This window comes from Hoplias malabaricus, chromosome X2 (assembly GCF_029633855.1).
Source record: "Hoplias malabaricus isolate fHopMal1 chromosome X2, fHopMal1.hap1, whole genome shotgun sequence".
Taxonomy (NCBI): domain Eukaryota; kingdom Metazoa; phylum Chordata; class Actinopteri; order Characiformes; family Erythrinidae; genus Hoplias; species Hoplias malabaricus.
The window spans coordinates 47704828-47732421 of record NC_089819.1 but is presented as its reverse complement, the minus strand read 5'-3'; the positions used below and the strand labels follow the sequence as shown (position 1 = coordinate 47732421).

Sequence of the window (27594 nt, the reverse complement as noted above, 5' to 3'; positions counted from 1 at the left end):
CAGCCCCTTTAGAAACAGTCGACTGAGGACAGAGAAAGAGAAGGCAAAAACTGGAGAAAGGAGCGCGGAAAAAGGAGAAGAAAGTGTCATTCTCGGACTCAAAAAAGGCAGCGAGGAGAAGTAAAGCTGACAAGTGTGCTGTGATGGTGGGTGGCTTACACACTACTCCTGGTTTTAAAATGGTCTTCAGAAAGTGTAAAGTGACTGTATAGTCTGCGGTAGGTGTGTATCTTTGTCTAAATTCACGTAGTTATAATATCTTTTTCTGAATAACCGTTTGTAAACAGCTGTCCTGACTAAGGTTGAGTCTATGGAGGGTGGAGGCCACACCCACTCCCCAGACCAGACCACGCCCATACCGTTCTTTCTTACTCCGCGCGGTTGGCGATAACTACAGCAGCTTGCTGAACCCTAACAGATCAATTGTACGGCTCTACTTTTTCTCCATGTAGCCTGATCTAATTTCCTCAGCGCCTACTCACCACTCGTCTTTCCTGCCCCAAAAAATACTTTTAAGGTTTTTTTTTATTACTGTTTGGGAGACTTTTATTTTACTTGCAGCTGAAGGAACATTAGGACCGACTCTACCAGAGCAAGCTCCATCACTTTACACAATGAGCGCCAATGAGGGTCTCTTTTTCTCCGCCTTACAGCCCCCCACGTCGGTAACCACGTATGCGGTGCCCTCCGACCAGCAGCTGGGCACGGATCAGCTGACCAAAGCCCGGCGCGTCCAGCAGCAGGTCCAGCAGAGACTGGCTGAGAAGGCTGCGTCTTTACCGCGGCTCACGGGAACCCACTCCACCTGCTCAGGTAAAAAAGGCCTACTACCTCGGGCGAGGGATAGGGTCTTGTGACGTGTTTTGTTGAGTTTCTAAGTGAAAGCATTCAAAACAAGAGCATGCTTGGATATAATATTTTAATAAAATTCAGCATGGAATTCGTATTTATTTGCTGAATTTTATGGACAAATCAGAAATAAAAATATCACAGCTGTAATGTGATTATATAAACTTTTTATATATTTTAAATGCTTATTCAGCAATTAAATAATACCTATCCATTATATGTATCTACTCCTATAGATTCACACAAGCTACAATTAACTGTAACGAGGCTAATTTGTGATGAAAATGTGTGACTTTCAAAACATGTAATATGAACAAGGGTTCCCAAACCTTTGCACACAACTCTCACCGGACCACATTACATATATAGTATGTCTCCCAGTGATCTGTATTTATTGCCGTTTATTGCAGTGATGAAGCTGTGTGTCTGACGCTTAACATGTGTCCAAACGTTTAATGTGATTTTACACCCTTTAAAGACTACCAATGTGGCACAGTGATATATCAGGTAGTGTCACTGCCACACGGCTCCAGAGCTCATTTCTGAGTTTGGTGTGTTCTCCTTGGGACCGTGAGTGTTTCCTCTACACTAAGTGCTTTGGTTTCCTCCTTCTAGTCTAATAACACACATTGGTATGTTGGTTTAGCCGTGTTGTTTGCTGGTGTTGGTGTGTGATTGACTGGGTGGGTGTCTTATGCCCTACTAATTTACATACGGTATCCAAATATCACTAGAATTAGTTAAAATTACAAACTACTACAGTTCAATTAAATCCTATGAGACCTTCAGAAGGTCTTTCATTTATGAAACACAAAATGAAAGATGGGAATTTTGGAAAATAGTGTAGTTTCTTTCTTACTTTAGCTTATAGCATTAGTCTCAGCACAGACCTGCTGTTGTTTAATTGATAATTATAAAAATAGCTGTATTTACTTATCTGCCATTTATCAGACATTCCTATCCAGAACCTATAAGGTTTGATCGTCCAAAAGATTTATGTATCAATTCAGTGTTATGATTCCTTCTTATCTTTTATTGGTATAGCATGGTGTTTCTGCCCAGGCTGAGAATTGAACCCTGGTTTGCCGTGCAGAAAGTAGTGCTGTTACTTACTACGCTACCCAAACTGATTGATTTTTAATACAGTACAGACTCTCTAATCACATCCTTCTGGAACTTATATCAAACATGAGCCTGAGACAGTTCAAACTGAGTGAGTTTTTACTTTCCCTAAATCTGTAAAACAGCTGTATACTTTAAAACATGACGTAACACGGATTTACAGGGTTTTTTTAATATAAAGAGAAAAGAGGGGTGTGAACTGTAACTGAAACTGTTGATGAATGTGCTAAAGCTCCAACAGGACATTGTGTGCTGAGTCTCTATTTCTCATCGAGTTTGTAATTACATTGCAGTCAAAACACATCCATGCACCTGGGCAGTTTTCAAAGCTCCAGCTTGTGGTAGAGTAATATCAGACGTATTAGATGCTGCTTTGTAAACAGGACACTTTTCCGGTGTCTGTAGGCTATATTATTGCCATTGTGGCATAGTTGGATGTGTGAATATTTGGAGAAAGGTTTCAGACAAACAAAAGAGAATGTGGAAAAGCAAGCGAGAGTCGTTTTAGGGCACAGAGATCTACATGATATGTAATCCTGAATGCCAAGAAGTGCTGTACAGTGTTGGAGAAAAAGCAGGTTTAAGGCAGAATGTGACTTGATTCTACTGCAAGGTAGTGGCCTTGTTTTTACATCTTCATAACAATAAAGTAATTGTTTTCTGAACTAATATAAATCAGCCTGCTTTTACACTGTTTGTTCAAGGCTTTGCTCTCCATAAAGCATGAAACAAAATAGGACAGAACACCTGCGGAACACTCCAAATAACCATGGTCAATGCCAAGCATGTCCTAGAGCTTATAAAACCCCCAGTACAGGGATCAAGTTGGAGTGGTGTGATCAGCCAACATCAGTACATGACCTCACCAAACCTCTCGTGGAATCAAATTCGCCCAGAAATGTTCCAAAATCAGTTGTAAAGTCTCTTTTATAGAGGGTAAGAAACTCTAAAATTTAAAACCCTTCATTTCAGAAGAAAGGTTCTGTGAGCAGATGGACACACGCATTTGGCCGTATTGTGAATTCAGCTCAGGACAATTCAGGTGGCAATTTTGTAATCTGAAACACAAAGGATGTGTTTGGCTAGCATCCTCTTTTCTTAAACTAAGCAATGACTGCAAGAAACAGTAATCACTGTTAAAAAAAAACATGTTTATATGTTCTAGAGTTAATTAGAGGATTGTTATTGCTAAGCTTTTAAATGCATAGTAACGTTTTTTTGTAAACAGTAGAGTCAGATCTTCTGGGGCTGACTTTTAAATGAGGAATCTTAAGGTTGTGGGTGCTGAACATCCTGTGGGAAAATGCCATCTTTTATGGCTTTGCAGTTGTATTGTGGCAATAATATATAGGTCATTAAGCTTCAAAGGGCTTTGCTCAAAAACACCCTTGAAATGACTATTGTATTTATTTGGCTGTGTTATTTATCTGTAAGTTATGCAAATGAACTCAACTAAAAGCTATTTTCTGACCCTTCTCTCAGGCTGTGAAGCACTGTGTATAAAAAATCCACTTGCATAAAGAAGGGAAATGTCAAGAATATCAGAATCATATCAGTTATTTAAAAAATTCCTAGTGTTTTCATCCTTCCCCTGTGAAAAGACAACTCCTTGCTACGCATCTGAAACAATGTGAAACTATTAAGGAATCAAACTGAAGAATTTAGTATTTTCTGAATAGTTTGTTTGATTCAACCACACTTGCTACATGGGTCACTTATTCACAGTGATATGTCACACAGTATTATGCAACTGTGTTTATATTTGAGTGTGTGTGTAGCCTATATAACAGGTATTATTTACCTATTTTCTGGTGATACTTTACCTTTTGTTACATACACACACACACACACATATACACAATGTGCACCTTCTTCTGCAGATATGGAAGACATATCTACTGATTAGTTATTTACATCTGTGTAAGTTGATACGTTTATCAGTGTGGTGTGTAGCTTTTGCAGGGTCTAATAGCCAGAGGAATGATAGGCATTTGAACTTTGTCCCCTCTTTTGTGACCTTTATCTCATCACACCAAGGCCACAGAAGCAGAGAGCAATACTTAAGTCCCTAAGATTCAAGACAGTGATGCAGGTCTGGGCAGTGGCTTCTCAGGAAAAAAACTAAAGCTGGAAAGAGTCTTCTCCATATCTCTGCTGCAATCTAGAACTGATCCCACTGCAGTGAGTGTGTTGTGTCCAACTTAGATAGGATTAAACCTAATGAACCAGTGATGCTCGCTATTAACGCAATAATACACGCGAGGGAGTGCTATAACGTGAGATATTGGCGGCCTAGTGTCAAAGATCAGTACACCAGTGCCAATAGTTATAGTACGAACCTCAAGTGTATTATTGCAAATATAACAGTTCGTTACCGCCGTTTATTATTAGGTTTTAAAATAAAGAAGACCGTGATTTTTTTATATCAACCTTCCGCGAGGTAAAATAGTTTCATTTCGTCGCACATTAGTTTTTGCTCTTTTCGACGAACTCTGCATCTTTAACTTGTGCGATGTTGGACACGTTCAGGATTTGTGAACTTTGTTTTTCTTCAGCAGCTGGTCCGTGTTCACACCAGATTTGTTGGGAAACAAGGCTGCATTATTCAGAGCTGCTCTCTGTTCAAATCAGGATAGAAGCAGAGATTAACTATTGTTTACAGTGAATTCAGATCGGAGTGATATTTGTCATACACTAAACGATGCCGAGTTCTCTCTGTTGAGTTAAAAGTAAGTACTTTGGAGTATCGCTGAAGAGCCGTGCTGGTGAACGAAAGTGTAGAAAATGATGCGCCTCGAGTTGAACACAACCACATAGGCGTAGCCAATTACTTTTTATTCCCAATTTTCTTTTGTTTACACAGCAGAATGCAGATAACGGTCCACTGCGTCATAACCCTCTACTCTGTTCAAAATAATGTGCGCGAAAGGAAAATGAAGATCGCCTTTGAGTGAAAATGTCTTTGCACATAGCGTTGCTAGGTTACATGCATTTTGCGGATTGATACCTGAAGAGCTTCGATTAGAGTACAATTATTAATGTATATTGGCACTGCTGGAACGTCTGTCAGCCAATCACATTGCAGGGTCGGAACTAATTGTGGTATCGTTGCTAGGTTACATGTATTTTGCGGATTGATGCCTGAAGAGCTTCGGTTAGAGTACAATTATTAGTGTATATTGGCACTCCTGGAACGTCTCTCAGCCAATCACATTGCAGGGTCGGAACTAATTGTGGTATAATAGGAAAACATTTGGGTGCAATTTTTATTTGGGTTTCAGATTCAATGCTAGGGTGGATTATATCCCTCTAGCCAATGCCTGTTATTGGGCATTGTAACTTTAAGCACATTTTCAGCTGCTCCATTCAGTAATGTTTGGACCTTTTCTAGTAGATAATTCACAGTGTGTGTGTGCGCACCGCTGAGCATCAGCTTTAGTAATGGGAGCACTACTGGAGAAGCTGAAATCACTGATAATAGTGCAGATGTTTCCAGATAGGTTTACTGAATGATAAAAGGGTGATATCTTGCTCTTTGGCTAGCACACAAATACTGAGCATGCCCAGTTGTTCTCGATTTCTGAACAAGATGGCTTAAGTGAGTTTTGGAACAAGAAGGAAGTGACTTAAGTTGAGTTTGTAAGAGGGGTCATGTAGAGGCAAAGATGTCAGGAACTTCAGTCACAAGACAATGAAGTAACATCTGCTTTTCCATCTATGACAAAGACATTATTAAATATTCAATGACTAATGCCCTAGGAAAACAGGAGCTTCTGTTTACTGTGGTGGATATTTTGCTGCCATTATTTATGTTAACATGTCCTTTTAGCAGGAAGGGTCTCTGCAGATCAGTACAGTACTTTGTTCTGTGATGGTCATGGCTACACAGCACATTCACCAGTGTTAAATCAACACTATTAGTGTTAAACTAACACTGTTAGTGTAATAATTTAACACTCTCAGTGTTAACAGTAATAGTATTGATTTAACACTGGAGAATTTGCTGTGTATTCTTAAAGGGAGTGTTCTCTTCCAGAATGACACTGACCCCATGCACATGCAAAAGAGGGATCACTGTATGGTTTGATGAATATGAAAATAATGTAAATCATATGTTATTTCCCTCAAAGTGACCAGATTTCAAACCAGTCCAACACTTATGGGAGATTTTGGATTGCAATGTTAGACAGCACTGACCACAAACACCACTTGAAGGAATCCTTTTGAAAGAATGGCAATCCATCCTTTTAGTACAGTTTCAGAGTATTTTAGAGTCTATGCCAAGACATATAAAATCACCTCTAGCAGCTTTAATCCTTTATTAGGATACTCCTTTATCCTTTGAATCACAGGAAACCTGAAAATTATTGTTAATCTTTATTATTATTAGTAAAATATACTTTAGTATTAGTGAGATTTTTCCCCACAAAAAGCCTGTCAGGGTTAGTACTTTTAAGTCAGTGGCTCCTCTATTGGTGAGATTCCTGCCACATCACCCTAAGTGTGTTATCAGTGAAGCATGCTGTACTTCTATTTTAGACTGAGGCTTGAGCGTTAAAGTGTGGCGCGAGACAGTGTGAGCTGTCTGAATAAGCATGCTGTGATACAGAAAGACCTAGTATGAGGGTTCACTCACTTGCATTCATCGGACAACTGCTACTTTGAGATGGTAGTGAAAGAAATGCTCCCTGGTTTGTTATTTGGCTGTCTGTACGATTTATGTTTCTGTTTCTGACTTCACCAGTGGAACTGCCAGAGAATTTCTCAAGGCTGCCTCGTTGTGTGTTGCTCTTAATTACTCTCTGGCTCATTTGGATAAGTTTCTTTTGCAACAACAATAAGGAATTCCCAGTTCACATTTAACAACACTCTGTGCCTGATGTTATTGATTTGGGGCTGAGAACATTCAGTCCAACCACTCAGGCATGTGGCCGTCTCTAACTCTAGCAGATGCAGTGAGAACCAGACTTATTTACAAACTGTTGTACTACTGCTGAATGGTACATAATTTTTAGGAATTACTTGTAAATGACCTGAGACTCAACTCTTTGGAACAGTATTTGAAAAACATGAATATTGTCAGCACCAGGCTGAGGGCTAAGCCCGTGCTTCAGGCTATTAATTTGAACAATTGGTCAAAAACTAGTTCAAAAAACAGCTGTAGGATTTTGCTTGCACTCTATCTATCGATCTATCTTTACACTTATGTAGCGCCTTTCTAGACACCCAAGGACGCTTTACAATCCACACTGCTCAGAACGCTCAATCCACACACACTGGCAAGAAGCGGCAGCCAAACGCACACAACGTACTCTCGACCAGGAATGACCGTCCACTGCATATGGATTGGACAGAGTGCCAATCCATATCTGGGCACATACACATTCACTCACACAAACAGACATTCATTCATATTCACACTCATTCACCAGGGCGTTTTATTAGAGAAGCTAATTCACCTACCCTCCATGTTTTTGGACTGTGGGAGGAAACCGGAGACCCCGGAGGAAACCCACGCAGACACAGGGAGAACATGGAAACTCCACCCAGATCCCAGCGCTGAGAGGCGAATCTGCTAGACACTAAGCCGCTGTTCCGCCCAATTTTGCTTGCACTCTTATGAAGTATTAGTATTTTTGCACCAAGGTAACAGCAAATGATATGACCATTATTTTGCCTGTTCTAACATTTAACACCAAAATCTGAAATATGTAAAAGATACTCAAAGGGCTTGCCTATATTTGTTAATGGTTAAGTAATAATATGAATTCAATACTTTAGTACTGATGAGTCTATTAAACATAAACACATTAAATATTACAGGAACGGAAATAATTCCCAGAATTCAGTTGCTCATCTGTTTTTTGCAATGAGTGTTTTAATATAACGTTTTTTGTCTTCCTTGTACTGTTTAAGAAAAATGTTCTGTTTGTATTGATGTTGGTGTTATTCTATTCTGACATTGTTTTTCCCTCTTGTACGTCCATTAAAAAGTTCTCACAGGACTAAAGCAGTTGTTCTTTGACACTGCTCCAGAGAAACCATTTTTAGCATCTCTATTTTAAAAAGTGCATAGTAATTGTGATTGAACTGTTGCAGCATAGTTGTTGTATTGGCTTATCGATAGCAGAGTTTTTGAAATAATCCAGATGTGCCTAAGAATGTGCAAGACTGCTGCACACCCTAGCACTACTTTTTTTTTTTTTTTTTTAGATTAGTGACTCTGGAAGGCTTCCGCTTTAGTGGTTTGGAAATCAGAAGGAGACGAGCAGCTTGCAAGTTTCAGATCAGTGTGCCCTGGTCACGCAAAGGCATTTTAAAGAAGACCAGATGATTCAATTTCACCCAAGAATCCCCCCACCTAACTCTGAACAGACCCATCTCACTCTGAACAGACCCATCTCTTATGCTTTAGCCTCATCTCAGGGATTTAGCTTTTAATAAAATGTAGGATCCACCAGCAGACCTTACCTTCCTAATAAGTCTTGAAGACGAAATGATGCTCCAAGCTTCAGTGCATTTTAGAGATGTCATAAGAGGAATATTTTGAATAAAGCTAAAAATAGTCACTTTGAAAAGGCCCAGTCGCTTTTATGCTCACTGAAACCTTGAAGAATTAATCATTGAGGAGTTATGTCGATTGTACTCCGTCAGTGCAGTAATAGCAGTGTCACATCGAATTATTACAACCCACCCACATTTTCATTATTATGTGCTAATGCTAATCACAAACAATTTGAATATGGAAGTTCATATACTTTACAGGAAGATCCACTTAAAGAATATGAGTTTAAGGATTGACTGCTTAATCCACTCATTGAGATGTAAACACTATTAAGAGTATTTAATTTTCAAATGGTGTACTGAATAAAACAATGTAGTTACCTAGATTTTTAAAATTGTGTATATGGAACCAGGAATAATAATGCTGAAATAGATTAAATGGTATTCAAATATATTAAACACTTCAGGAATATAGTTACCTTTCATGATATTGTGAATAATTCTGATAAGATTCTTTAGAACTGGTTGTTTCTTATCAAACCGATATGAATAAATGTTTCAAATGAATTCATGTGGTTACATTGATCTGGTGAATTTTGTGGAAATCCAATTTTACAAAAATGTCAAGTGAAATATGCAGGAAAGTCCCTGGACTTTGAAAAACATGCACTCTCTCTTTCTCTCTGAGTCAGTGTGTGTGTGTGTGTGTCTCTCTCTGTCTGGCTTTTATAGTTTAACTTCCTCTGCAGAATAGTGTGACCTGTCTTTCAGAGAGCCTGCCCCTTTTTAATAATTCAAAGGAGTCATTCAGTTCTGCGTGAGAAAAGTTTTACTGTCTGAAGTCTGTGGGGGAGAATCTGAGATAAGGCTCTGTTTCAGACTCTTGGCAAGTTGTAAGAGTATTATTTATGTTCAAAAAGAGAACCACAGATAAAGCCATGGTAAAGTTCTCATACTTTTTTTAGACTCAGGACAACATCACCACCAGGCTACAGTCAAACTGGTGACTGGTACCATTCTTTCTCCGTGGAGGGAGGTGTCGTTGAGGAAAAGAAGGTCAACAGTAGATGAACACCTTCATACTCTAAGTGTACAGAATGATGTGTGCCATTATTGAGATCTGTGGGCTCTTCTCTCTTTCCTTCTGATCTCAGAACTACAGACATAAAAAGACATGAAATCTCTACCTGGACTATTCTTAAGGCCTGCCCGTCTTTCTTCTATGTATCTAATACTAGGTACAGCCAACATCAGCCAATCTGTAGAGCAATTAGTCCTGTAACTCCTTCATTTCTTGCTAGTCTGCATTTCTATTTTGATGTACTTATGCATAGTTGACTTCATTCCTTTGGTCCATTTGGTAGCCCTTTATTCCTGCTATGCTTTTTGATCTCTTAGTCAGCTTGAACCTCTCTTGTTTTTGCAGTCAGGGACCTGGATCACGTCCATGCCTTTTGTTTGCTGCCTCTCTAATCCTTCAGCTGAATGCCAGCGTCTTCCAGTATGCACAATGGTTTGTGGCTGGAATCTTTTGCTGCAGTCAACCACTGAAATTGTTGTCTCAAATATAGGAGATTTCAGTAAGATGAGAAATGACAGAGAAGTCACATAGGAAGACAAAATAAAATGTGTGAGAAAGAAAGAAGTAGGTAACGGGTGTTAGGGAAAAAAAAACCTTCTCCCATAAACCCCCATAAATAACTCGAGTAGTCACACAGTAGTCGAGATGATGTCACTGATGTCACCAGTATGGCACAATGCAATTAGTAACTAAATGGGTGTCCTGGAATGGCCTTTTTGTGTTCTCTGGGCTGAATATGATATGATACAGATATGTTCAAGCTTTTATTCTAAAGCCTTCCAAGAATATTAGAGGCTGAACCTGCAGCAAAGTGAAACAAGGGTCCTATTAATACCCTTTGTTTCAGAAGAAAATCTTTGGCTTATTCAGTACATTTACGGGAATTGGGAATTTTTTAATGTTATGTAACACTTACTGGCAGCAATATACCTCCTGACATTTTTAGTATTAAAAAAGGTTTTAAGAGACATTTGCACTTATTCACACAGTGCTCCTGAGTACACACAACCACATTCAAACCAACTCGGCTGAGGAGTCATTGAATTATGCCAAAAATATCCCCCTGATTTTAACACAGCTATTGTCTTGACAGCCTTCTGCTTCAAGCTTAAAAACCCTTCACCCACTCCCTTTGTGGGGGTCTTGGGGTCTGAAGCATGACGTCTGCATTCTTGTTCAGTGTGGACATCTGATTAACTATTCACTGCACCGAGGCTTTCAGGTCCACAGGAGTTGGTGCAAAACCTGATCTGTTTGTTCGACTCTAGGGACTTAATGGAGTAGGCAAACTAGCTCAGGTGTCCATCTGGGTCGTATGTCATTCAGACTCAGCACTGTGCTTTTGTGAAAGAAAAAATATAAACACATAAGTGCAAGTAAAGAAAATGCTCCTCTGATGGTTTCCCATTATGTTCTTGTTGTAGAATATGATGCCTCTTCCACACTGAGACACCATAGTCAGGGCACCGGATTCAGCTCCAAGTCGGCCATGTACAATGGCAGCAGAGTAATAGTAAGTGTCACATTGCACCATTGCTTAATGCTCCTTCACTTTTCATGTATAACTTTGGAATTTATAATTTTTGGAATTATTACAGATAAAAGTACACATGCATCTTGAAGGGCTGTGAGTTACAGTAATTTTTCCATGGTTTGATTGCTGTTTTCCCCTAAGCCAGGGTTCTCCAGGTACTCCTGACTGCCGCATGTGACTGTCACTAAACTGTCCATATTTCCAGCCACACACATCAAAACCTTTTTTTGCAATTATATATTTACATTTAATTTTGTTCACCCACTAGAGGGTTTGTTAAATAATTTCTATTATATATAATGTGTCAGTAGGCTTTTACCAGAGGAACAATCTAATAACCTGATGTGGCACAAATTCTGCAAACTACACCCTAATCTATCATTATACCTCAGACTGATAGTTAGTTAAATCTGACTCTGAAAATCTCCATTTTATCTTTATTTGTTCACTGAATCATTGGCTTAGCCTGTGTCTGGCAGTCAACCCCCTCATTCTCTGTAGCATCCTGACCACAGGCTTCAGCCAAAAGCCTTCATTTAGGCGTGGCCATTTGTTAGCTGTATGGCAAGGTCCACAATCTCTTCACAGTGACACATTCAATGGCTGCACCTTTGCCTCACTCTGTTGTAGTATTTGACGCTCTCTTGCCAGAGCTGAGTTTAGAAGGTGAAGTCCAGTTCCAGTGGGCTGGAGTTGAGCTTAGGGTGCATCTGGAACATTCCCAACTCATGACCTCATGAGTCAAACGTCCAAGAGGAGGCCTCACTAACCCCTGCTGTGATAGCAAAAAAGCAGGGAGATATGCCAGGGAAGACTTAGCGCAAGCCACAGCAGTGACAATAGAGATAAATGTGTTTACTTTGTTAATGACTTGTTCCTTCAATAAAGTAATGATTTAAAAAAAAAAAAAAAAAAAAAACACCTGCTCCCTATAAATATATTCTCCTTGTGTGTTTTATGTCAACACAGATTTTGAAGTTATCCTCTGCACTTTCCTTTTTTTCAGCTAAATGAAAATCAAAGAATATATTAAATATTTTACAATGATTATGTTGTATTATGATCAGTTCAGTGTTTTGACAGATGTATATTATTGTAACAGTCTAGATTTAAAGCCACAGGACACAAAAACTACATTCTTATCAGAACTATAGTGACACAAACAGTATTGGTACAGATCCGGATTCCATCGTTCTCAGAGTACAGTGAGGCCAAATTAAAAAATGTAATTCAGATTTGAAATAAATCCCTACCAGAACCCCTAAACCAATATGATCACCTTATCAAAGAAGAAAGTAGGTTGACTTGTCATTGTGGCATCTTTCAGATTTAATACTGGAGGTCAGACGACTGAGATATAAGTCATTATCAAACTTTTTGCTTGAATGGTTTGTCTGGAAAGGATAAACGTGATTTTTTTTTTTTAAAGTTTGCCTCATCATCCTTTTGTGTTCTCCTTTACCAGAACCCACGGTTGTCTCAGTACAGTGGTGGAGGATACAGCTCCCGCTCGGCTGTGGAGGTGGGCACTCAGCGCAGTAGAATCAGCCATGGCGTACCCATGCCTGCTGTTGTAAGCCGCCCTTATGCCTTCTACGATGACACATATGTTGGTGGACACTACACAGGTCAGACTCATGCTGCTGAGTCTAGAGCGGTCAGCCGGGGGGAGAAGGAAGCATTACTGGGCCTTCAAACTCTGCCCCGACAGCCGCCTTCTGTCGCCCATTGGACGACTCAAGATGGAATGGCTTCCACTGAGCATCACACCTACTATGGCCACAGCACTTTACCCAGCACCTCTAATATAACTCGCACTCTTAGCGGGACCCTGGCACGTGAAGGGGTTAGTAGGGGTTGGAAGGAGGCGGAGCTTGCTCATCAGTATTCTTTCAAAGGCCCTGCTCACCGCACCATTACCCGCATGAACAACCGGCAGCTGCAGAACCAGAGGCTGAACAACAGCACCATGCAGTGGCAGCAGGTGGCTACCAGTGGCAGCAGTGGACTGGCCGGAGGTCACTACCAGAGTACAATGAGGCGAGCAGGATCTGTGCACAGTCTGAAGAGTGTGGGTAGAGGAGTGGACGTCTGCGATGCTGGGGCAGATGGATCGGGAAGCGATGTTCATGGAGGGTGAGGGAATGACTTTGCACTCGTAGTTGCTGTAGTGACGTGGGTAACATTGCAGCCGTCTATGTGGAAAACTAGAGTTATGTTCCCTGTCCAGGTAGCAACACTACTTTATACCAATAAGAGTCCTTGTGCATTGTTCCTAACACCATCATATCACTATACCATAATAAGATTGTGGTATATACCATAATAAGATTGTCATCTTGAGGGGGCGGCATTTTATAGGCACTAATTGTGGCACTGGTAAACAGCTGATAGTCTGGCTTTATTTTGGCACAACATATTTATCTGCAGCTCTATTCCTCTTCTTCCTCCAGAATCCAGAGTCTGGACATGCCAACTGCAGTCAGCTATCTCAGCTCCTCAGATGTTGCGATGCAGATGCTCGGTGCAGCCTATGTCCAGCATCAGTGTTACCATAGCAGTGATGCCAAAGACTTGGTAAACAAATTTTCTTGTACACTTTCAGAGCTCTCTGACATCACTGAATATTAACCAGCAAAGAAACATGTCCATGTCCAAAAATATACAACGATGAAGTTGTTAGGCCTTTGAGATAGATTTCTAAAGACATATTCCACTGTTCCCTGGTGTCCCCCTTAATGAAATATCTGTGACATGCTTTGCTCAAAATGCCAGTAGGATCAAACAACACAGCACTTTCCTTACCCTGTATAAACAGCCATTTGTCCGCTTCCTTTTACGCCATTTAATTTTGTGTTTGCAATCTCACATTAAGACGAACCCAGTGCTATGTAAAGCTGGCTCTTAGTGGCACTGTATATCCATGAGTTAGTGAGTGAGTTAGCGAGCTATGCGCCGCAGCACAGCCGTGGGATTTTAATACAGGCATCGGATGCAGCTTTCTGGACGACAAAATTCTGCCCCATCCCCACAAACCACTGGATTTATCCCATGTTTTCAGCCCACAAATAACTGACTAGGTTGTTTTATTTCAGTTTGTAGGTTGCTAGGACCTCCAAGGTTCTCAATTAGAAATATCTCATCTTTTAAAATATTTTCAGTGAATTTTTGAGTTAATGAAAGAACATTTCCAGTGAGCTCTTTTCATTTTGTCAGCAGACTCACTGAAGTTAGGAACATGGAATGTTTTCCCAGTGTCCATCATCATAATCCACAGGTCCTGGGGAGAAAAGCGTTCTGCCTGAGAGCACATGCTGGCAAAAACAGGGCAAAACCTTTAATTTAGCCTCTGTAGTGTGCACTCAAGTTTGGCAAAAAGTTATTGTGAAACATTATATTACACTGAAAAAACCAGTACAATTTTCTTAGCTTATTGTGGATATTGACTTTATATAAAGAACACTGACTGCTTGTTTTTTTCCAAAAGAGTATGAACGCCCTGTTTAATTGGCCCTAAAGGAGGGCAGTATTTTGTTTTGTGTGATAAATATTGTCATATTATGTGTTGAGTTAAAGCATCCATGTTTCATCTGTGCTTGTCCATAGGTGCGCAATTTAAAAGGCATCCCTGCTCTGGTGCAACTTTTCAGCAGCGAGAACCAGGAGGTACAGCGCTATGCTACAGGCGCCACTCGCAACTTGATCTACGAGAATATGGAAAACAAAACAGCGCTTATTGAAGCTGGTGGCATCAATAAACTTGTCAGTGCTTTAAAAGAACTAGATGATGAACTCCGCAAAAACATCACAGGTACAACATGGGGTACTGAGGCTCGGAATTTCTCTGTATAGCTGCTGTGTTTCTTTTGCACACATTAAAGGCTTTTACTTGTGCGCCCCTTTAAGTGTGTTATCATTTTAAAGATATAGATACAGGTAGAAATAAAGATACAGAGATTTTGTGTCTGAGAGCAGAGGCTTTTGAAGACTCCCAGTCTTATAACACTTATAACCTTTGAAACTACGCTTAGGTGTAGAGTTGGGTCAAGTCCACGAGTTAGAGCAAAGTGTCATTTTTTTTTTATTAAAGCTTAAACTGTTGTCTTAGTCGAGTTCCTAAAAAGTGAAAGATTCTCTTGCGAAAGGAAGAGTAACTGAAGCTTAAGTACAGCGAGTGTTTTAGTCTTGTTGACGTGAGCAGAGTTGGCAGCTAGCACAGGTTAACCTGAGGCAAACAGAGCTGTGAGTGTATCCAGAGAGAGAGAGAGAGAGAGAGAAGAGAGTGGTCAGACTGCTTTCTGGACTAGATCCAGCTCTGATATCCTGTCAGACAGTGGCCATTCCCCCCTTCCATTGGCCTCCTTTGTGCTTTTGTACCCAACCCCCATACGGCACACAATAAACAGTCCTTGAGATTCTTTGGTTCTCTCTTCTGGGTTGTTTTGTCTCTTAGTGATATTTTATGACTCATTTTCTAATGTAATCAGTGTGAAAATCCACTCATTTACCACAGAGATCACACCATTTAGAGCTGGACTTTATAATAAAAGTTAAATGATGTGAATTTTTTAGAAAATTATGTTTGTATTACGGTATGAATATACAGAATTGTATGTTTGTTTTTTGTTTTTTTATTTCCTATTGTATTTTCATGTGTATTTCTATCTTGTGCTCAGGTATTCTGTGGAACTTGTCATCTAAGGACAGTCTGAAGGAGCGCTTGGCAAGGGAGAGTTTAGTGGAGCTGACTGAGAGAGTGTTGGTGCCTCTTTCTGGAGGAGGAGATTCTGGGGTCATTCAGCAGAGCCCTTCAGAGGCAGATATATTCTACAACACTACAGGCTGTCTTAGGTACTGTCTCTCTCTCTCTCTCTCACATACACATTCTCTCACACACACAAGGAAATTTGTGTCTTAGTGCTCTTTTAAAAGATGCTCATGCATATAGTCATAAAAACAAGGATATAAACATGCCCCAATTGTCAAAATTGCATAGATCAGTCCGTGTGTATTATCATATTTAAATTGTGATGCACATTTTACTTGGAAAGCACAGCCATTCCTTATTCTTTGCATACCCAAACTATTTACTGTATACAGAGTGAGGGAACACGATCTTATCCCTCACATTAACTCTTTGTTTTTCTTACCTCCCTCCTGTGTAGAAACCTGAGCTCAGTGAATGGTAGGACCAGACAGCAGATGAGGGAGACTCGTGGACTTGTTGATTCTCTGGTGGGTTATATTCAGAACTCCCTACAGGAGGGCAAAGCTGAAGACAAGGTCAGAGACTAAACACACACTCAAAATTACTACCAAAACAAAACTACAAAACACTATCCATTCTCTCATTTCTACTGTGACAGTGAGTGTAGAAAAATAGACATGGTCATGATGTTATGACTTATTGGTATATATGCAATTGTGCATTAGAATGCCTGTGCTCATACTAACACAGACACTCTAATGCAAACACACAATCCTAAACAAAAGACAAGAACTCAACCTGAAACATTCTCTCAGTAGAATATGTAATATTAAAGACTTTATTTTTTAAAAGCCATTATAGAATGTATAATTGCTCTCTCTCTTTCTCTCTCTCTCTCTCTCTCTTTCTCTCTCTCTCTCACACCCACACACACTTTGATGTAGGGTGTGGAGAACTGCGTATGTGTTTTGAGAAACCTTTCCTACCAGCTGTACACTGAGATCCCACCATCAGTTCAGCTGCGTTTAGAGGGTCCCACACGAGCTCAGGACACCCGCCCCAGTGATGCCATCAGCTGCTTTACTCCACAGGGCAAGAAAGCAAAAGAAGTGAGTCTCTTCACAATCAAAATTGGTGTTTTCAATTACATTTACAATTAATGATTGTAATTCCCATTGTTTAGCCACATCACTATATAAATAAACATTTTGCCAAAGTGCAGTTCTTTTCTTTGTTGACATATCAAAACCGATCAACTCCAGTAGCATTTTTAATGCCACCACATGATGCAACACAGTAACTCTTACATTGTGTGGTGGCACTATAACGCGTTGCGGTCCCCCACTCCTCAACTACTCCTCCCTCTCACACTTCAGCTCCACGGAGACACCAGAACACCAAGGACCGCCTTTAAAAACACTACAAAAACGACACTAAAGTGTGCCGTCTGTCTGCATGGGTGCGTGCTGATGCTTTGGGCGTCTTAGACCGAATAATGTGCTTGGACCCCGTGAATTGCTGGCTATATTCGACTGATTGTTTTTACTTTGCAGCAGAGGAATCAGGAGCTGTTTACATTTACTGAGGTGGCAAGAGTGCCGAAGGGGACAGAGTGGTTGTGGCATCCTCAGATCGTGAGACTATACAACCAGTTACTGCAGACCTGTGATACAAACACAGCCACTCGTGAGGCTGCTGCTGGGGCTTTACAGAACATTACAGCAGGGGAGAGCCGGGTGAGAATCTCTATACTACACAAATTAACTAATCTCCGGATTCCCAGATACTAATTAAAGCTATATCAGTGGTATGCAAATGTTTAGGAAAGGGTGACATGTTCTCTTAACGCTCCAATTAAAGTAAATAAACATATATTATAGTGAAAATAATTCTGCACCGTTTAATGAACAATTACTGCAGATGTTCAGAAAGTAAAACCATAAAAGTAGCAAATGTTAATGGTACACTTTATATTTCATTGTTTCTATATTTCAGTAAGTGACTTTTTGTTTATTTAAAGTTAATGGAATGAGAGCAATGAGAGTAATCTAGAGGAAGCTCTGATTTCAGATCTAAAGTTGCATATTATTTTAGGAAAGACGTATACTGTACATGTCCTCAGTGGATAAGCAGCAGTTTATTTTCTTGTTTACAGTTTCATTTCAAACATGCCTTTTTAGCACAAGCATAGGCCTAAATTATGGTAAATCCAGCCCTGGAAGTGGTGAAAAGGGAATGTTCCACACTTGGCCACAGTGAATGCTTTTAAAGACATTTCACAGATCCCTCTTCCTCTACACTTCACTCTCACTATTATCACTGACTGTCCTTCTCACTTATAGCCACTATGAAAATATTTCTTTTATCATTGCCCTCTCGTTGAATCTGTTTCTCCCATGAACTTCCATCCTCCTTATTCTATCTTCATAGGACAACTCTCATTCTCTCCCCATCTTCTTTTTCTGTCCCACCTTCCTCTACTCCCCGTGTCTATTTCCTTCACTCTCTCCAACTCCCTTTTGCTTTCTTTCCCTGTCTTTCTCCTTAACCGTCTCTTTTTATCCCTCTCTGAATTTATTAATACCCATATAAATATATTCATTTTCGCTTTCTCTCCCTCTATCCGTTCCCCAGTGGGCATCAGTATTGAGTCGTGTTGCTCTAGAGCAGGAGCGGATTTTGCCTGTAGTTCTGGATCATTTGCGGACCCCAACAGATGCCGAGCTGCGGTCACTCACTGGTCTGCTGAGGAACTTGTCTCGCCACACCAAGAACAAGGCAGATATGGGTCAGTATTCTACACAGTATTCAACTGTGTTCTCAGTAGCCTACTCATGTCAGAACATAAAAGTCTGAAGGAAGACATTGTGAAACGTGAAATGGACGATGTATATTGCGTAGATCCAGTTCTATGGTCCTGAGTGACTGATACAAACTGTTAGACGTGCTAACTGCATGAAAGCAAAAACACAATAAAATTATTTAAAAAAAAAAATAAAACATACAACATAAAATAGACATCCCCTTAATGCTTTAATCCAGTTTCTCTTAATCCATGTAACCACAGTTGTTATGCTGGATTTAGTGCAGTTTTGTTTTCATCTAGTTCCTTTGCTTAGTAATGCTTTCTTGTAAGAACCCAGCATCCTTTCAGACTCCTGGTGCTGGATGGTCTCCTCACAGTGAAAGAATGGACCGAAAGATTGCTTTTTTTAGATCACCAGTTGTTAGGAATGTAAAGGAAGTTTTGACTGGAAATGAACTACACAAATGAGTGAACTTTCTTGCAGTGCTGGAAATTGCTAAGTGAAACTATAAATTATTTTAAGAATTTAGCTATGTTCTCTCTGCTTTATTAATGAGTAAATCAAAATAGGATACGTTCAGAATGACATTTTTTTACAGTGGTGAAAGGGTTTCTTGCTATCAGCCTCTGTATCTGCTTCTCACAAACAACAGTGTCCATGAATAAACAGATAATGTCTGAGAACCCAAAAGCATGCTGGCTGTTAGCATTTTTGCAGTGAACAGTCCAGTTAAGCATCTGTTTAACATTCTGGACAGCAGTTTTTGAAGGTTTTGATAAGCAGTTTGTTTGGTTTCTCAGTGTTCTGTAAAGTGCTTATTACAAAACCTCTTAACAGTCAGCCAAAGTCAGTATTTTTTCTCTCAAAACCATATGCTGGATATTTTTATTGTATAAACCAATGGCTTTTTAATCTTACTGAATTAAGTCATTGTTGGAACCCTTTCATTTAGTTCTTTCTTACTGTTGTCCCTCCCTGCCTGCTTCTTCTTTAAAAAAGTTGTGACACACAATGTTGTGCTGTCTGTTCTTTTGATACTGCAATGAATCATTTCTTCTATCTGTTATATCCTCTTTTCATTGTTTTTTTTTTTATCTTTAGCCAACTCTCTCGTCTTATTCTTGCATCATTTCTCCATCTGGGACTCTCCGAAAGTCTCCACCCAAACTCTTGCTTTCTTTCATGTGTTAAGTTTACTTCCTCATTCAGTTTTTTCCTCTATCATTCTTTCAACTGACCTCTTGGTAATTTATATCTTCTTTTCATCTTGTTATCCTTCTCGCCCTGTAGCTACCAAAGTGGTGAATATCCTAGTGACCAAGTTGCCTAGCGACGGGCTTCAGAAAGAACCATCCAGCGATGTGGTGGTCAACATCTGTGGTGTTCTCAACAACCTGGTCATTGCAAGCTCACTGGCTGCAAGAGATATCACTTTCTTTGATGGGCTGCCCAAGCTGGTCGGAATCAAGACGTCACATGACAACAGGTGGATGAACGTATAGAAAAAGAGCCACGCTAAATCACCTAGCTGAATTTATACATAAAACCATGGCAGTTGCATTGCACAAGAAATTAAACTAACAATCTTAAGTTAAATGAAAAATGTTTACACACTTGTGGAAATACTAAATTAATGTTAAAATAATGTGATTTTTTTATATTGTTTAAAAACACTTTAATATAAAAATACAAATAGTATAAGCATGTATGTATTTTTAATAAAAAGCCTCTAAAAGGCTTGTGCTTTTACTCAATAAAAACTTTGTCTGGACCAAGAAGCAATATTACAAAAACAGGATTTCATAGAATCTGGTCTTTATGTGATTAAAAAAGCCTTTTTTTCCTTAAGACTATAGGTCTGCACTGTAATGTTACATGATTGATTCATTATTTATCTAAACTGTCCTCTGTATTGTCATGTGCCAGTGCATCTCATGTTTCTGATTCCTCTTGTACATCAGTCCAGGAAAGCTGAAGGCTGCTAAGGCAGCATCTACAGTACTGGGCAACATGTTTCATTACAGCAAGCTCCACAAAGATTACAAACAGGTGAGAATAAACACAACTAATAACAGAAATAAGTGGAAATAAATTATTATATGTTAGTGTTTTCTAAAATAGGAATAAATATTTTGTACTGTATACTATACATTAAGACACCACAGATTTTCAGAAACAGTTGCACGTGATTTTCATGTCACCTTGCTCAATTTAAGCTTAGGCTAAATGTGTTTGAACCACCTTACAGTACTGGGAATTACATACTATGGATGGATGAAGCATGTTTCAGTACCTGTGGGACCAGCATCTGGTCAATGCCTGCTTTCTCTAGTGCTCTTGTGGCTGAATGCCATCAGATTTTCACCAACATCTAACATAAAGCCTTGAATGAATAGAAGAACACCTTATTTCAGAATCAAATTAGAATCACTTTCAACATCGACTCAAACTAGAATCTCGTCTTTTTTCAGTGTAGGTGTCCACTTTTGTCACATAGTATGGTCCAGTACATACCGTTTTTTTATTGGAGGGTTTCTGAATGCCTGGAGTTAATCTTTGAAAGCTAACCAAACCCCTTACTCCAGTGGAGCTCATACATATGAGATACTTTATCAGAAACATCTGCATCTTCATGTGTGAATTTATGGAGTTAATTAAACACAACTGAACGTTTTGAACGCCAAATCATCTTTGAAATTTATCATGAAACTAAAAGCCCATAGAGCAGTCATTGGCTGATGTATTGATGAATGTTGTCAAAGCTCCATCTCTGCTGCTCAGATAGTTTGCATTCAGCTCTTCCTTTCAGAGAAACTTATCATCCCATTTTTTTTTCTGTTGCACTGTTTACTTGCTCAAATATTTGCCTGGAACCTGTTACTGATTAACATATAGCAACTTTCCCTTTTCAAACGCTCTGTACAAACCAATGAACTGAGTTTACACAAACATTTATAAAACACAGCTCTATGAATTCATCTCTCATTGAAGTGACCCATTGACATTTTTTGTGCTTAATGCAGAACCTCTGGTCAGATTTTATGCTTAAACTGCATGTTTTTCTAAGTGAAAATACATGTATTAATCCTCTACTGAGAACCCACTTAGATTTTAAAGGACAATTTCTGTTAATTTTCTTTAACACTAATGAGTTCAATCTGATTTTAAAAAGATTTAAAGGCTAAGCACCACTTAATGGACCTCCATGAATATTTCACATTATTTTAGTTACTGACAGATATAAGTATGAATTAAAATGAAAATAGCAGCTTAATTTACTTTAAAACTGACAGTTTTATTAAATTGACGGAAAAACCCGAGCTCGCTACGGAAATTCTTGAACGCAACCGTGACGTCACTGGTGGACAACAGCTGAACAACGCCGCGGTAAAACACCGTTATGACCGACAGTTATGACAGTATCTAGCTAAATAACCAACATTATTCATGACAATAGCCTAGCAATAAGCTAAACTCAAATTTAGAGGTACCGTTATTCTTGTAAATGTGATCGAAGTCGAACTCGAATTCATCCGACACTATAAACCTCCGTAATGCAGCTACGTAGCCGAGTATAATCTGAGACACCGAGTTTAGCGAGTCAAGCTAACGTTAACTAACACCAACTAAAACAGGCGAAGTGAGTGTCCTTACCCTGTTTACCTCCATGTTACAGAGCACCTTTCGTTGGTTTCCTTACATGCCCATATTGTTGGAAAATATTGTTGGACCAACGGTCTTTTAAACCTTATTCCTTGAATTAGTAAGAAATAACATGTTTTCTGACTATCAATAAACACAAGTTAGGAACTCAAATTCCACTGTATTTATTTGTTTGACACTTTCATAGAGCTGGTGCTTAGCCTTTAAAGAAAAGAAAAAAACTATTGTTTTGGTATAATTTCTTGAAGGCCTATTTTTAATTGTCATGCATTTTGTATATATTTTCAAACATCAGCTTCTTGCCCATTGACTGACTGATGAAAGCGGGCTTTTACTTTAATTAGAACTGCTCATGGCCACACTATCTTTTTTTTTTTTTTTTAACACAGCTTTTATCACACCCACAACAGCACATTATACACTACTGTTTACTCAGTCTAACACTATAATCCTTCATACACACTACTTGCTCTTTATAAACGGTTTCTTGGTTGTTAATTGTTTCTGATGTCGACCAGAAATGGATGGTTCAAATTTCTGAGACCTGGTTCTTCTCAAGGAAGTTTCCTTCAGTTTTGAGGAATCTTTTATTGGCCATTGTTGTCTTGGTGATGCACACTTTCACCTAGTACCTGGAATTTTGTGTGAAAATGGCAGTTGTAAAATTGCTCTATGAGTAAAACTGAATTAAATTATACATATTTAAAAAGGTGTATTTGGGTTCATTAAAACATTGATTTAAAATTTGTTAACATTTAAATGTTACCCAAAAGGTTAAATTTACAGGTGCTGGGAAAAAAACATAAGTATCTTAAAACATTGTAGTTTTTGGCAGAACATTGAAGTATAAACTATTTCCCCTTTGCACTGACCTGATTTTTAAAGGGTGTGTCCTGACTGATAATGTCCTCGGTCAGATAGGGGCCTTGTGTGGAATGTCACACTGGAACGTGGGGTGTGTTGTCATTATTACACACAATCGCAGCTAAAATAACTGTCAGAACTGAGAGAATCTTCACGGTTCATTAGCAGCCAACACCTTCAGTTGTCTTCAGTCTGTTCATGAGCTGAAAAAAAAGACGCATGCTGTGAGATACTTGCTGATAAAAAGAGTCACATGCCATTCCTGGTCTGTGAATTCACTTGTGGAAATGAATGTCTAACACACCAGTGAGTGGTAGCATTAACCCATTGTGTGCTAAACTTTTAACCCTCTTCTTCCTGTTTGTTTCTGTTTTGCAGAAAGGGTTTACGAGGAGAGATTTCACTGACACAGCTATTTGAGACATCTGATGTTTAGAAGAACGAAGAGGCTCGGAAGCTTAACCTGAACAAACCCAGTCATCCATTTGTGGTCAGAGAAATAAGGGACATCCCAAGGAATTGGTCGAAGTGAAGACCGAGGGACAGACTGAGGGGAGCCGGCTTGAGTGCTTTTAGTTTCTGCCACTTTTTCTAAATTTGATTGCTGTGGATTTCTGGGAGGACTTCAATTTTTTTTTATTATTATGGGAGTGCAACTGGATGGATTTTTTGGATCAGCGCCATCTCATATAAAGAGTGATGAGCCTAGGCTGAAGTAAAAAGACCGTTTTCTCTGTTAACCATCATAAATGCTTTGACTGACTCAAATCAACAGCATCTATCCATCACTGCACTGAAGCATGGCACCTTGCCACAGAAAGTGAAATGAATAGGCCTGCAGGAGGTTGTGTGTAAGTGTGCGTATGTGTGGAAGGACGTACATGCAGGAGACACATAGATAAAATAGAGGTCATCTCATTTTGTGGCTATTTTAAATATTTTCTACAAATGAAAGGAACACGAAGTCATTTGACTACCACAAAGTTGCAAACACTATTTATAGAAGTGATTATCTATTTTACATTTTTTCTATGAAGTTTATCTCACATGAAACAAAGAAACAAACTGCTTTATAGTCCCTGAATACGGTCCATAAAATAGTTTCCCACACGGGTGCCTATTTTTAAAATGGCTAAAGTACATAAGTTGAAGAGTAATATTTGTTTAAAACGACTGATAGTCCCTGTAAAATGCAAAGGCTTCTGTGTTGTCTCCCCACTATTTTTGTATTGAAGCTGATTACCAAGGACATTGATAATTACTTTGAAAAATGGTGTCTTTTTACAATTTAATTCTAATGAAAAAAAAAACAATTTAAAACTCTCAAAGTATACAATCTGAAGATGTACTTTAACATGTATTTTTTAGATTTGTTTCTTACACTCTGGAAGAGGTATACATCCCTATGCTGGGTTTGAGTCTCAGTTGTGCTGTATGCCTTCTATGCCTTTATATAGTAGTATGTGTTTGGGAGAAGACTGGATAGTTTACTCACACGTCTCCCGCATTTGTGGAGTGACGTACCGCCGTATATTCACCTGATCACATGGTCGACATTTTCTTCCAGTTGTACTGAGGTGCTTAGCAATGCTGTGTGACCAGCATTTAAAAAAAGGCACTTCACCCTCTAAGTACATTTAAACTGTTTACAGCTAAACAGAAGATTAACAAAGAAACAGCAACCAATCAAATCTCAAAAGAGTGCAGTGACTCAGAGAGTTAAAACACAGCGTAATCTGCGAAAGGAAACAAAAGAGAAGAACACAAGATGTCTTTTGTAGTTGTGGTCTCCATTAAAGTATTACGTCCTCTGTGTCCCTTAATGTTTCATTCTCATCTTTTGTTTTCGGCTCATGCTTAATGTTCCCTGTGTTCTACATTCCTGATGTTGCTATTCTCCCTTAATTCCTTAGTGCTGTTGTGTCTTGACTCTCTGGGCCACCATACAAAGCATTAATCTGTTATGGAAAGCTCATGTACTTTAATGCTTGATTACTGAGCATTGCTTTTCGTGTAACACCCTGCTGGCTTTTGTGGTTGTTACACATTAATCTAAGACGTTTGAGTCTAAGACATTTACTTTTCTCCTGATTTCAATAACATTGACTACTCTAGCAATTATATCTGTAGCAGGAATGACTGACCAATATGACACATTTTCTAACAGGTTCCTTGTCTTTAAATTACACAGAGATGGTACTTAGGCAGTATATTGCATTCAGTTAAATAAATTTTTTAAAACCCAAATACTGACTTCACTGACTATGGCTATCATTTTGTTTTAAAATGGTATCAAATAAAAACGTCATTCAAGAACACCATTTAATTACTTCAGTTCGGTCAAAAGGTCATAGGCACAAGTTCGTTCATTCATTCATTATCTGTAACCCTTATCCAGTTCAGGGTTGCAGTGGGTCCAGAGCCTAGCTGGAATCATTGGGCGCAAGGCAGGAATACACCCTGGAGGGGGCGCCAGTTCTTCACCGGGCAACACACACACATTCCCACCTACGGAGAATTTTGAGTCGCCAATCCACCTATCAATGTGTGTTTTTGGACTGTGGGAGGAAACCGGAGCACCCAGAGGAAACCCACGCGGACACAGGGAGAACACACCACACTCCTCACTGGCAGTCACCCGGAGCGGGAATCAAACCCACAACCTCCAGGTCCCTGGAGCTGTGTGACTGCAACATTCCCTGCTGCGCCACCGTGCCTAGGCACTAGTTATTACGTATAAATTATGTTAATCGGATCATTCATTTGCATGTGGAAAGGAAAGTGGAGTGACTTCATCTTTTCCGTTTTCATATTTGAGAGACTGGACAAAATGAAGCTTCACTTTGACTGAAAATTAAATGCTTGAAGGGTGGTGTCTGATTATTGCACAGCAACATTTTATGTAATTGGTTATGGCTAAATTTAATTTTACATAATTTTACACTGGAAACTGTTATGAAGCAACTCTAAAAAGCTCTGCTGATGCTCTCTTTCGGAGCATTAGCCTCTAAGATGAGTGCATTGTACCTTATGGTGTTTCTGAAATGCTGTGGGGGTCGTTGGAAAAGTTGACGAGAGACACATTTATCCACTCAGACAGGTCACTGACCACTAGGACTCCCTTCTGCTCTCTCTGCGTGTGATGTGTGTACTTGTGCTATTTCAGACGGCTGGAAGATTTGGGTGTTTTGATTAAACCACAAGAAACCTCAGGAGAGCAGCAGATTTAAAAAAGAATGAGTGAAAAACAGCTCCGTACAAAGCGGTCAGAGTTAAAAAAATGCTGACCTCAGGGTTCGGCCTGACCTTTTCCCTTGTGCTTATTGTTCTATCCATCGGCAGGAGATTGAGAAAGAACGGGAGAGGGAGAGAGAGGAAGCACCTCTACATACCGTTGATTTAAAAATAAAACAGTGGGACACTTTGACGTGTTTGAGTGATAAAACTGAGAAGGAAGGATCAGCCATTTTCTGTGAGATCTTGTCCTAGCTTCTGAACATGAACTTCTCCAGTCAACACCAAAACATCTCTGATGAGCATTTGGTTTGTGTTGAGTGTTTGTTCCAGTGAGAAAGCCCCACAAATACCGCATCTGGAAATATGTGCCCCTGTGTTGCAAAAAGTCTCAGGAAGTTTTGTAATCGTTAAAGAGACAGTAGTAAAAATACCTCAGCTTCTGTGCTGCTACTACATTTTAAATCTCCAGTTCTGGACATGAACATTGCACAAATTGAGGGCTCCTGAGTGGTGGAAATGTCCAAAATGTGGCCCTATCAATGAGGGTTGGGGGGTGCTGCTGCCTTCACAATCTCAGGCTAGGACTCTTAAGAGTGCACGTTTTGCTTTACTGTCTGTGGAGGGATGGCCATTCAATCCCATGATTACATGGCACAGTGCCAGCCATCACAGGCGATGATGCTAAACACGGTCCCAGACAAATCACATGCTTGTTCTCCTCCCAGATTTGGTGGCATTGCGTGTTACTGGGCAATTTAGTAAACAGCTAACAGGGTTTTATTGGTGATGACTAATTACTGGTTGGAAGTTAAGATGTTATTTATAAACATATGACATAGGAACCCTGGCTGTGCCTTTTTAAGACACGAGCTTCCAAGGAAAAAATGCTCAGCCATGTTGTAGACTGCTCATTCTGTGCGTGATACCTCTATTTTTTAGCATGTTAAATGAAGAACACCTCACAGAGATGTTAACAATCTAAAAAATGTGATTTTCACAACAGGGAGTCCCTAAAAGTCTATAAATACAATGAAAAAATGCAGAATGCTTCACTATTAATTAAGCCCTGTTTTAAATGCTGAAATCAACACTAAATGCTGTGTAAATGGTTCCAGATCTTTTTCCCCCTCGCACACAGCTGTAGAGACTACGTGGCTGGAATGTCGTGGAAGGTTACACAATTAAAAATACGCTTTGTAATTGAGATCACATTGCATCTGGATAA

The 27594-nt window shown here is 39.5% G+C and overlaps 1 protein-coding gene across 2 annotated transcripts; it reads left to right on the top strand.

The window, feature by feature from the left end:
• Positions 1–25371, top strand: LOC136677344 (plakophilin-3-like). 2 transcript variants are annotated; one of them, XM_066654872.1, is made up of 14 exons: positions 1–146; positions 654–813; positions 10981–11069; positions 12556–13226; positions 13544–13667; positions 14697–14901; positions 15767–15941; positions 16256–16373; positions 16743–16907; positions 17352–17534; positions 18433–18586; positions 19896–20091; positions 20567–20654; positions 23511–25371. In XM_066654872.1, exons 1-14 carry the CDS (start codon positions 144–146, stop codon positions 23550–23552), a joined length of 2373 nt encoding a protein of 790 aa, XP_066510969.1. In that variant the 5' UTR covers positions 1–143; the 3' UTR covers positions 23553–25371. The 2 variants fall into 2 exon arrangements, with proteins under 2 accessions (XP_066510969.1, XP_066510968.1); XM_066654871.1 differs by lacking the exon at positions 1–146 and having other exon boundaries at positions 402–813.
• The last annotated feature ends 2223 nt before the right edge of the window (positions 25372–27594 follow it).